Source organism: Hyperoodon ampullatus, assembly GCF_949752795.1.
Source record: "Hyperoodon ampullatus genome assembly, chromosome: 1".
In the NCBI taxonomy this organism is placed as follows: Eukaryota; Metazoa; Chordata; class Mammalia; order Artiodactyla; family Ziphiidae; genus Hyperoodon; species Hyperoodon ampullatus.
In genome coordinates, this window is record NC_136914.1 from 200,849,204 (window position 1) to 200,862,212 (window position 13,009).

Below are 13,009 nucleotides of genomic sequence, written 5' to 3' on the forward strand. Positions count from 1 at the left end.
GAGGAGTAACATAAGAACTCTATACTATCTGCTCAATTTTTCTATAAATCTAGAACTGCTTTCAAAAAAAAATGAATGAAAAGGAAAGATTATATAATTTCAGCCCTTATGCCCAATTTTGTTCTTGATTTTATAATTTTGTGCTTGTTTTTAGTTTTGGGTAGACAGAAATTGACCACTTAACTTCTTCAAAAGAAAATAATAATTCTCTCAGGATAAATGAAATCATTTGAATGTTAAGCAGTATTCATAGGATAAAATGAAGTATTTGAACATGCTTAAATAATGAAGGAGAAACTAAAAAGTGGGCTTAATTAATAGTGAAGATTTATTGTTTTGTATGTGAGAACACTATCCACAGGAAAGTAAGTCTTCTCCCAAATGAGGGATCTGGTGGTGATTTAAAATTTACCTCTTCACCTTTCAAACCATACAAACCCATCTTTCACCACCTATAGAAACCTGAAGTATGAGACACAGAACAGAAACACCAAAGGACCATTTCTACTAGTCATTTTGAGTCAAAATTGTATTATTTCAGATTTAAAGCTCAGTCAGTAAATGAACTATACTTACCAATATAATTTACACAGTCAGATAAACTTCTGGAAGCAAATGGTCCTTCATATACAGTCTTACTTTTATCAAACAAATAAACCATATAGCTATCACAGCCCCTCTGAAAGAGAAACAAACAATTAAGAAAAAGGATCCTTGAAAATCCTAGGTTCTCTGAGTACCTAAGCACCAGATTTCCTACTTTGAAATGCCAATGGTGAAGTCAATTTCATTAGCATACATCTCACAGATTTAAGGTCTAAACTTTTGTTTAGGAAAAATAAATAAATAACTGTAGTATGGACTAAAGTGAAAAACAATCACTAAATAAAACTAAGGATAGGGCTTCCCTGGTGGCGCAGTGATTGGGAGTCCGCCTGCCGATGCAGGGGACACGGGTTCGTGCCCCGGTCCGGGAGGATCCCACGTGCTGCGGAGCGGCTGGGCCCGTGAGCCATGGCCGCTGAGCCTGCGCGTCCGGAGCCTGTGCTCTGCCACGGGAGCGGCCACAACAGTGAGAGGCCCGCGTACCGCAAAAAAAAAAAAAAAAAAAAAAAAAAAAAAAAAAAAAAAAAAAAAAAAAAAAAAAACTAAGGATAAAAGAAGACCTAAAAGAAGAACTCTAAGATGCAGACCATCCCCCAAAGGATTCCAAGTATACATCAAAAATGCAGGGCATGTAATCTCTCTGTGCAAACAGATTTCTTATATTAGAATTGTCTTACAACTCCATCCAAAACACACTGAGAGGCTGGTTTCCGAGGATCCAAAGAAATTCCCGTCTCTGAAAGAAGCTCTTGAGAACCAGTATTTATTCCAGTTTCACGCTCAATACGAGACTGTAGTGAATGAAGACTTTCATCAGGTGGTAACAGAAAAGAAATGATCTTTGCAGAAGTCATATTTAGGATGTGTACTATCTGTTTAAATAAGAAAAAAGAGAAATAACTATTGATCGTTTGCTACATAAAAGATTCAGTGCTAGATACTAAAGAGAATTTAAGCAAAAGGCATTATTTCTGCATTAAACAAGGTTCATTCATTTTCCAAAGTGAGATCTCCTTCTATAATTATAGAATGACATTCTGAAAACTGAAGAGTAGAGTTTACTTTTCTACTGCAACTGATGTTAGTTCCAAGGAATAAAGTTTCAGAGTTCTAGGGATGTACAAAATCAAGAAATAAAACCCCCAATTTAAAAAGGTAACACTTATAGAGAAATGGTACAGATGAACTGGTTTGCAGGGCAGAAATAGAGACACAGATGTAGAGGACTAAGGTATGGACACCAAGGGGGGAAAGTGGCGGGGAGGGGTAGTGGTGGTGGGATGAATTGGGAGATTGGGATTGACATACATACATTAATATGTATAAAATAGATAACTAGTAAGAACCTGTTGTATAAAAAAATAAATAAAATACAAAAATTCAAAAAAATAAATAAATTAATTAAAAGGTAACACTTATTTTGAGAAATATATCACTGACCTGGAAGGAAATGTTTATGAATTGCCTAATAGATGCCAACAAGTTAAGTGCTTTCACATAACATCCTGTTAATTAGATCTTCTAATCTCCATTTTGGCAAAGACAGAAACCAGAGCTCTGAGAACTTCTTGCCTAAAGCCCCAATGAAAGTAGCCTGATACAGGCCAAGTAAGTGTGAGACTGAGTTAGGTGGGGCTCTACCTCGGTAACCAAGGACAGCCACAGAGTTAGAGGTCAGTCTTTTGAACACAACGTAATTTTAAATCCTTTTCCTTCTACTGTCCTTAGATAAGCCGTACAAAGTTAATACCTATGTTTCCCCAACGCCTTATATTGACTAGTGTATACAAATGATTAAAATTATCTCTGCTAGAAATGTTTATTACAGAAGTAAAGCACTAACTTTCTTTTAATATATAATAACCTTCTAAGTTTAAAAAAGGTGGGGGGAAGAGAAGGGAATCTTCCAAGTTGACATGGATTACAGTACAAGCATACCAGCTGAGACCTTCCATTCCATCCTGGCCTAGGCAGATTTCACACTGTGACAGTGGCCACTAAGAACAATAGCAGAAATTTAGTATGAAAATCCTAAGGTGGACATTTACTTTTACACAGGGTATATTTCAAACTAGGGTGGGGTGATCATAGCATCCCACTACTAAAGCCAAGCTAGAAGGGAGCAAAAGAAAGGGTGAGGAAATACAACCTAAATTAATCTTTTTGTTCACTCAAATATTTGATAAGTACCTACTATGGTACATACTATTTAGTGTGTTGTGCTAGTAATGGGTATGCAAATTGAGTAACTTACTGATCCTTGCTCTCCATAGGATAATAGTCAAATAAAAGATATTAAGAAACATTAAAAGAACTAAAATACAATGCAAGATGCAATAGGTACTGTAATGATGTAAAATATTGTGCCAATTCCGAAGGAGATTACTTGGTGGGAGGAGAGGGATGCTTTATAAAGGAGGCACTATCTGAGCTAAACTTTGAAAAGGAAGAATGATTAGAACAAGAAAAGACTGAAAGAAGAAAGGTTCTTCTAGGCAGAAAACAACAAGGTAGGCAGAGAGGTAGAAAGGGATGAGCATAATCAGAGAATATAAATTATTCAGTTCAAATGTACCTAAAATGATGCCCCCTTAGGGCATAACAAGAGCTAAGCCTGGAAGTGCAGGATGAAATGAGACAAAGATAGATTCTGAATACCAATGTTAAGAGTTTGGACTTTGAAAGGGAACTATGGAAGGCTTTCTAAATTGAGAACCTGGCAAGTTCAGAATTGTTAAAACATTCAAAAGATAAATCTCACAAAATAATTGGATATGTAAATTGAAGGACATGGAATAGTCAGACAGCCAAAGTTTCCAACCTAGGTAACTGGAAGGGTTACAGTGCAAGACAGTGCAGGTAAGGGTTATAGGAAAAGCTGCAGAAGTAATTAACGGAGCAAATGTGCTCAGTTTTTAATGAATTATGTCTTGGATAAGTGGGACCACCAAGTGTAGTTATAAATGCTCTGCAGAGAGTTGTATAGTCACAACTAAGGAGATAAATTTCGAAGTTATCCATACTCAGTTTATAGTTAAAGTTATACAACTGGAGAGACTGCCAAAGAAAAGGAAGAAAAGTAATATGGAAGAAGAGAAAGCTAAGGAGAGACTCTTAGTGGCAAAGAATGTTCAGTACACTTTTTTCAACTTTGCTACATACTTAAAGTTTTTCATAATAAACAGTTGGAAAAATATGCAGACTCACTAAACTTTTTTTTTAAGGGAAAGAAATATTTCAGTAACTGTTTTGTTGACTTCTTCTTTAAATGAAAATAAAACAGATACCATTCCCTCCTTGAACAATGTAATAAACACCTTAGAAAAATGCCCTGCAATAATACCAACCTGTTTTGCAGTTCATGCTTCTGTGTTACACATGACATTCCCCTGTCTGTAAATCTTTCCTCCTAACCATTCCCAGGATTAACACTTACTTATCCTTCAAAGTTCAGTCCTATTATTACGTCTAGGAAGCATCCCTGAACTACTATGAATAGTACCCTACACATACCTTATTCTGTACAACCTCAAAATAATATTGATCTTTTAAAGAAGACATTACTGTACCTGAGCTATAAATAAGAGTGTGTGTGTGTGTGTGTGTGTGTGTGTGTGTGTATATATTTTTTTTTTTTTTTGCCCAGATTCACAGATATGCAAACCGTGGTGTTGCAAACTGAACTAAAGTCTATAGACCACAAAACACATAGGAGGACTCTTTCCCCATGCTCTACGACAAGCACACGCTCACAGACCCCTTCCAAGTAAAAGTGATGCTATGATTACCATGAAAAGGCTAAAAAAAATCTGAGATAAAAACCGAAATTTTTTGAAGGCAACAAAGAACTAAAGAGTGTCACCAAGTCCTGCTTATCTAATACATTAGGGGATGATTTATTCCTTGGCAGAGGAGAAGAAAACCAAATCATGACACCAGATATCTTTTCAATGCTAGCCAAGAATGACACCAACATGGCCTCAAGTTCCTATTTAAAAAAGTATATCAACATGAGAGTAAAACGTTATATGACTACTTCTTTCTCATTTCAATTTTAGAAATGCTACCTGCTACAAGCAATCAACAAATATGAAAAGACCATAGATGAGAGTTGTTTTGGGGTATACAGCATAATAGAACCTCTCATTCATATCACTGGATATTTACTGAGAACCTGGTACATGCCCTGCTTTGTACACAATGCCGGCATAGGGACGGTGTGGTGGTAGGGTAGACAACTGTTAATAAAAGTAGTAAAAGCAATCCCAGCATTGAAAAGACAATCTGTATAGAGAGGCATGAGTGGAAGATGAGAAACAATTAGAGAATATATACTAGTAAAAATGATTAAATGACAAACTGTGAAGTAGAGACCATTCAGAGAAAAGGAAAGTTGAATATGTGCCAATGTAGGTGAGGAGTTACACAGAGATAGATATCAGTCTGGGCAGAAGCATCTGTCAAAGCACAAAAATGCATAATGGACTTGATGGCATAAGGAGCAGTGACAAGCTGGTCCTAAGTGAAGTGAAGGGTAAGAGAAATGAAACAAGCACTTGGATGGGGTGGACCTGAATTAAGAAAGCCCCCAAAAGCCAAGCAGATCAGTTTAGACTTGACTTGGTAGGCAAGAAAAAACTGTTAAGTTTCTTGGACAGGAGAATAAAAAAGCATTTTCAGAAGATGAGACAGGCAGTTCATGTTGCATGGACTGTAGGATGGAAAGGAAATATAGAGGCATGAAAGCCAGGTAGGAACCTTCCTCACCAAACCAAATCTAGTATGATTAGACGTAAATGAATGAGGTGAAATGGTACCAATATGAGAAAGGGGAAAACCCAAAAGATGCTACAAAGGAATAATCAACAAGACCATTTTGAAGTAAAACTGAGAATGCTTACTAAAGAAATAAAAATGCATCCACTCTAAGAATATCATCTTCTTTTTCATATAAGCATCAGGAAAGGATTATTAAAATATATTTATGCCCATTTTCCAAATAAGTTTGTTAACTTCAATGCAAGTCTTATGAAGTAGACCCCATTCAAACTAACCTTCAAATTCAGAATGTGATCCATTAATACAAAACATCTTGGCTGCTTCAAAGTAAGATCAATAGGTCCTCCTCTCTGCTGAGGATCCCAGTTCAGCATCAACTGTAGCCAGTTTTCCATAGGTTCTACTATTAAACTAGAAAACACACAAAAACAGGATAAAACTCATTACGTTCCAATTTTCCTTTAGTTTTGTAAAAAAAGAAAAGGTAGTTTTTACAAATAGAACTACCATATGACCCAGCAATCTCACTACTGGGCATATACCCTGAGAAAACCATAATTCAAAAAGAGACATGTACCAAAATGTTCAGAGCAGCCCTATTTACAATAGCCCGGAGATGGAAACAACCTAAGTGTCCATCATCAGATGAATGGGTAAAGAAGATGTGGCACATATATACAATGGAATATTACTCAGCCATAAAAAGAAACGAAATTGAGCTATTTGTAATGAGGTGGATGGACCTAGAGCCTGTCATACAGAGTGAAGTAAGTCAGAAAGAGAAAGACAAATACTGTATGCTGACACATATATATGGAATTTAAGAAAAAAAATGTCATGAAGAACATAGGGGTAAGACAGGAATAAAGACACAGACCTACTAGAGAATGGACTTGAGGATATGGGGAGGGGGAAGGGTAAGCTGTGACAAAGTGAAAGAGCGGCATGGACATATATACACTACCAAACGTAAGGTAGATAGCTAGCGGGAAGCAGCCGCATAGCACAGGGAGATCAGCTCGGTGCTTCGTGACCGCATGGAGGGGTGGGATAGGGAGGGTGGGAGGGAGACGCAAAAGGGAGGGGATATGGGAACATATGTATATGTATAACTGATTAAATTTGTTATAAAGCAAAAAAAGAAAAAAAAGAAAAAAAAAGAAAAAAAAAAGAAAAGGTAGTTTTACAGGTTGTCCATTTCCTTTGTCATTATTTGTATCATTTTATATCTTACTTTCAAATAATTCATGAAATGACACATGACAAGCCTTTTTTCCATAAAAAACAACCCCAAACCCACATATGCAAGTTACCAGCAACTCCAACAGGTGAATCCAGTTCCATTCCCTAAGGAATCCATTCACCATAGTATCCCAAGAGTGTTCTTAGCACCTAAGCCAATCAGTTGAATGGCAGTTCTTGTTTCCACTAGACCTGTGCTGTCCATATGGTTGCCACTAGTCACAAGTGACTATTTGCATTTACACTTAAGTTAATTAAAATTAAATAAATTTCAAATTCATTTCTTCAGTCATACCACCCACCTTTCAAGTATTCAGATACTCATGTGGCCAGCACAGATATAAAACATTTCCATCATCACAGAAAGTTCCACTGGATAATGCTGCTTGAAACAGACAACAACTCTACTACTGTTCTTTTAAAACCCTGAAGAAACTGAGGCAAACTTCCTCAACTAAAATATACATACCTACAAAGGCTATTAGGTTGAGGTAAATGGCTACTAAACCGAACTTCTCCTGTCATCTCTTCGCATGCAAATATACACTTTGGATCCTTCTTCTTAATCTTCTCATGCCTATAAAAACAAAAGCTACCTCAGTTGACAACCTGATTCTCACAAACACTAAGAATTTCTGCCTTTTAATTTTATTCAATTATGTGTTAAAAAGCAATTATACCATTTAAAGAAAGGTTGGGGGGGGAAGCAGGCAACTGAAAATTCCCATTCCCATTAATCATACCAAAGTTCTCTTCCATTTCTTACCAGGTAAATGGCTGCAGATGATGCAAAAAAGGCCTATACCCAGCAATACACTCAAACACCATGGTCCCAAAGCTCCAATAATCAACAGTGGCTGTGTAAGGCTTATTCTCAAAGAGCTCTGGGGCCTTAAAAAGAAAAAATGCTTTAAACATCAACACTGTAAGAGAAAAGCTACATGAGTTTTGAACTATTATATTCATGACCGTCAGAAATAAGAATGAGAATACTGTACACTTAAATTCAAAGAAACAATACATGTCTTACCAGATACTGCAATGTTCCCACAAAAGATGTACACAGACTTCCTTGATCAACATCTTTGGCATATCCTAAATCAATTATTTTATGCAGAATCTGCAAAATAGTAAGTATTAAATGGTTCAGAAATTTGAAAAGGAAAGGCAATGATGTCCTTATAAGGCTCTGGAGAGGGTGGTGGTGAAGAGCATGGGCTCTGAAATAACACAAACATGTTTCAGGCCTGAGCTCCATCACTTAAATAGCAATGTGATCTTGATCAAGTTACTTAACTTCTCTCAGTTTCCTATGTAATGGTATTACTAACAATCCCTACTTCACAGAATTGCTATTAGGAGTCAATGAAATAGTGAAAATAATTTAACAGTGTCTGACATATGGTAAAAACTAAATATAGACTGGCTATTAATTTTTATTTTGGTATATTCAGAATAAGCTTGATCCATTAAAACTGGAAGGCAAAGGCAACTTCCAAACTTGTAAGAAGCATCATACCATTTTAGAGTGGATCAATGTGAGTAAACACCTATCTAACTTCAAGAATATCCTGAAGTCTCAGGATACAAAAAAACCCCAAATAGTTGGTGCAAAGCATACACAAAGGGCTTCTAAGAGAAGATGCATCATCAAGGTTTCATCATCTCCAACTGATCATTATCTTCACTACCTAAGGCCACACAATCCAATTCAAGGTTTAGATTCTTGGCTTTATGTCTTTATTGGAATGGGATTTGGGCACCAGAAGCAAGAAAACTGCTCAAATTACTTTGACAAAAATATATGTTCCAGGAATCAATTCACAATTTCTGGTTCTTCTCAAGATGACTCTTTCAGGAATCTGAGAAATCAAGGTTTTGAATTTTAATTAAATATAGAACTTAGGACTTTTGGGGAGGAGAAAGAGTTTTGTTTTGTTTTGTTTTTCTTAAATAAGAAACATACTTTAAACATATTTTTTTCTTAAAGCAGACCGAGGATGTGTGTGTTTTTTGGATGTGCTTTGTAAGGATTAACAAAATTACTTACTCACTGCCTACTACCTCTGCTAGATACTGTGCTGGAAAAAAGAAATGAACAAGACAGGTGTAGTTCCTTCTCTAATGGAGCTAACTGTATTAGCAGAGGAGACAAACAACTAAACACAAAACCACACTTCAGTGTAGTGAGGGCTGGGATGAAGTATAGAATGCTATGGAGGGCACCAAACCTCAAAGACTAAACTACATCATGGAGACTCTATTCGATTGGCATGAACATTTCTTCAGGTTTTACCTACCTTTCCACCAACATCCTGAAGAACTATGTTTTCAGGTTTTAGATCACGATGTATAATTTTGTTTTCATGCAAATATCGTATCCCAGATCCTAAATAAAGTTTAAAATGTATTTTGAGGTAATGAACAACACTGAGTTTAAAAAAATTCATCTCACATTTTGTACAGATCTGCTCTGAGGCTCGAATTTATATGGACCATCATAACTACATGATTAATGATTTAATAGAAGCTCAGATTTTCTCCACAGAAAACCCAGTAACAAATACTGCAGAACTGTAACATGTACTCATTTAACTTATGAAAATTAATATTAAAAAGAAATGGAACAAGCAATTGAGAAAATCCCTGTATTTATCATTGGAGCCTTTCCTTCTGACCTAGATCACCCTCTTCAACTAGACTTTTGCCTCCATGACCTAAGAAAAGAAGCAAAATCAAAATATACAGAGAAACGTAGTCTGGGCTTTTGAACTTCCTCCAAGGGCCTATGTCCTGGTTATTTTAGGAATTTTGCAGGAGTAATTATGATTAAAAAGAGACTTCACCCTAAAAGAACCTGGGCCCATGAGATGCAATGCCACTGGTAAATAAAGTTACTATGTTAATCAGGGAGGGAGCAGGAGTACAACTCAATAAGGTCATTTCACACCATTTTTTTCCCTGGCAATTGGAACATCTATTAGTCAAATGGACACCTAGCCAAACACAGAAAATAAAAAACAAAATATCCTAATTTTAACTTAGCATCAACGGTAATAGTTAAATTTTTCTAATAATTTCTTACAGATAAAAAATTTCTTATAAAGTTTCTTATAGTTAAAAACCTATGCTTTGTATAGTACATCAACAATTCTCCTAATTCCCAAGTACTATATAGAATCTTTTATAGACCAAAGGGGCATTAAATTATGATGGCATTTTCATATTGATTACATACCTATATCACTCAGTAAAGAAAGTATCTGGCTTTCTTTAAGTCCACAGCAATTTTCTGGTTTGTTGAGTAGCTAAAGAAAAAAAAAAGTCTAAAAATGTATATTGCCAATATTGCTGGGCAGTAATACCGATACATTAATCATTAATCATTATACTCTGAGAGAATATTCAAATAAGAAAATAAGTCATGATTAAGAAAATATAAGGAGGAAAATTACCAAATCCATACTGAGGACATGTAAATTTCATGACAAGGTTTATACAAGTAAAAATAAAGGGAGAAAGTTTTTGACATCGAAAAAGTTGAAAAATCTCACAGATAAATATGTAAAGGTAGCCATATGGTAGGTTTAAAATGAGATCAGAAAGAAAGATTTGCAACAGAGAAAACAACTTATTAATAAACACTTTAAACACTGATACTGTGGACTAAAACCATCAATACAGTCCCATCCTGAAAACCCCACCACCAATAACAAAAAATGCATGTTCTCAATCAGGGGTCAGCAAACATTCCCTGCAAAGGGCCAGAAAGTAAGTACTTTAGGCTTTGCAGGCCATATAATCTGTCACAATTACTCAACTCTGCTACTATAGTAAGAAAGCAGCCACAAAAGCAGATAACAGGCCATACACTCCTGACTCTTACTCTACTGTATTGAGTGGGATTCGAACACTGCTAAAGTTCATGATTTACTATCTCATCATCTCAAAACATCCACACTACCTTCCGGAGATCTCCTCCAGAACAATATTCCATTGCTAGAAGAGGCACATCATTAATCAAAAAATTCAATTCCTCAGGAACATCACAGGCTTTTACAACATTGGCGTGGTTCAACCTAACAAGGGGAAAACATTATAATAAAAAATTTGTTTCCAATGAAAAGGAACTGAGTTTGAAATGGTAGTTAATTGGGGAGCAGTGAGGGGAAGAAGGGCTGACATTATTTATAATATTCTAATCTCTCATTTGTATAATTAAAAATTAATACTTGTTAAAAAGAAAATCTAGATAAAAATACTATCACAATTACTACTATTACATTTTTATATGCCAAGTAGTAAGCACCTTACATACATTAACTCATTTACTTATCACAATAATCCTACTATAGGTAGATTTATTAAGAGTTTCATCACACAGGAGAAAACTGAAGCACAAATTGGTTAAGTAACATAAGATCACACAGCGAGTAAGTGGTCAAGTAAGGATTCAAGTCTGGCAGTCTGGCTCCAAAGCCTATATCATACTACCTCTCCCATAATCACTTACAGTGTCACCCAGCTGTGATCACTATTAAAATTTTGGCATAGTTCCTCCCAGTTTTTAATTTGTGCACAAATACATTTTTTTCAATAAATATCAAATCACATTATATATTATTTCCTAACATCTTTTTTTAACCTTAGCAATATATCATCCCATCATCATCATCATCATCATCATCATGCAGTGGATCTCAAAACTGGAATAGATTCCCAGGGCCTACGGACCTAAAGAAACAGTATTTCCATGTGTAGGGCCTGAGGATTTATATTGTTAACAAGCTTTCCTAGTGATTCTGCCACACAGCCAAGTTTGAGAACCATTATAGTGCATCAAGAACACTTTAGTCAGAAAGTACTTATTTCAAATCCAGACTCTTATTACCTACCAGTTGTATGACTCTATAAGCTTCAACTTCCTGCTTTATAACATAGAGATAATGCCTAAACTCAGGGTTGTTGTGACAACTAGAAGAATTATTTGCAAGCACATATTAGCACACTACCAGTGGAGGTTTTAAAATATGTCCACTTCTCCCTTCAAAAGCTTAATTCTCTTTCCCTTGAGTAGAGGCTGTATTTAGTGACTAATTTCTAACAAATAGAAATTATTTGTAGGACTTCCCTGGTGGCGCAGTGGTTAAGAATCCGCCTGCCAATGCAAGGGACACAGGTTTGATCCCTGGTCTGGGAAGATTCTACATTCCGCAGAGCAACTAAGAACGTGCGCCACAACTACTGAGCCTCCACTCTAGAGCCTGCGAGCCACAACTGCTGAGCCCACGTGCCACAACTGCTGAAGCCTGCGCGCCTAGAGCCCGCGCTCCGCAACAAGAGAAGCCACTTCAATGAGAAGCCTGTGCACCGCAACGAAGGGTAGCCCCTGCTCGCCGCAACTAGAGAGAGCCCGCGCGCAGCAAGAAAGACCCAATGCGGCCAAAAATAAATAATAAAATAAAATAAGTACATTTATAAAAAAAATTATTTGTAAAGGATGGAGTGTTACTTCTGAGGAAAGATCATAAAGATATGTCAGCTTTCAACTTGCTCTCTCTCTCAGATCACTAACTTTGGGGAAAGCTAGCTGACATGTCATGAAGACATTCAAACTTCCCTATGGACAGGCCCATATGGTGAGGAACTGATGCCTCTAACGAACAGCCACTAAATAAGCCTGGAAGTGGATATTCCAGCCCCACTCAAGCCTCTGGAAGACTGCAGCTCCAGTCAACATTTTGAGATGTTTCAGAAGGGATCTCCTGAGTCAAAACCACCCACCTAAGTGATTCCCAAATTCCTAAACCACAGAAACTGTGAGATACCAAGTTTGTTGTTTTAAGCCACTAACTTTGAAGATAATTTTTTACAAAGCAATAGATACGCTGTTTAACAAAGTAGGTGAGAGTAAAGAAATGAGAGTAGTGATTGTTATTTAACTATAACGTGTAATAGATGAGCACCGCCCAAGATCTAGAAGAAACAGATTCTGCTCTCAGAAAGCTGAGTCTGATAATACCTAGCTGACTTTTTAAACTAAACCGACTTAAGCATGATGTGATGTTATTACTTGAAATAGAACACAGATATTTAATGAGAAAGAGAAAAACATGTTCGCCAAAAGATCCTAAGAAGAATGGGTTCCTAGCCTCCTTCCCTATGATGACATCTGGATGGGCTGCAAAACTGGGGAAACTTAAGTCATCAAGTACACTTACTTCTTCATGATCTGGATTTCATGGCACCACCGTTCTCTGTTTTTGGTGCTTAGCTCCAGGCGACAAGACTTAATTGCTATTTTGAGATCAAGTTCCTGCCAAAATAGAAAATCAACAGAAAATTATAAATTAGGTTCTTGTGCAGATTTACTTGCTAAGAA

At 36.4% G+C, this 13,009-nt stretch overlaps 1 protein-coding gene across 1 annotated transcript in view; it reads right to left on the minus strand.

The window, feature by feature from the left end:
* CHUK (component of inhibitor of nuclear factor kappa B kinase complex) overlaps positions 1-13,009 on the minus strand; it is a gene marked incomplete at its 5' end in the record, with an annotated part of 33,751 nt that overhangs the window by 16,508 nt on the left and 4,234 nt on the right. The window contains 10 exons of the mRNA XM_079715353.1: positions 577-679; positions 1,284-1,478; positions 5,661-5,796; positions 7,097-7,204; positions 7,394-7,518; positions 7,658-7,747; positions 8,928-9,016; positions 9,866-9,935; positions 10,592-10,706; positions 12,849-12,943. Coding sequence (XP_079571479.1) covers positions 577-679; positions 1,284-1,478; positions 5,661-5,796; positions 7,097-7,204; positions 7,394-7,518; positions 7,658-7,747; positions 8,928-9,016; positions 9,866-9,935; positions 10,592-10,706; positions 12,849-12,943 — 1,126 coding nt within the window. The remainder of the gene's footprint in view (positions 1-576; positions 680-1,283; positions 1,479-5,660; positions 5,797-7,096; positions 7,205-7,393; positions 7,519-7,657; positions 7,748-8,927; positions 9,017-9,865; positions 9,936-10,591; positions 10,707-12,848; positions 12,944-13,009) is intronic.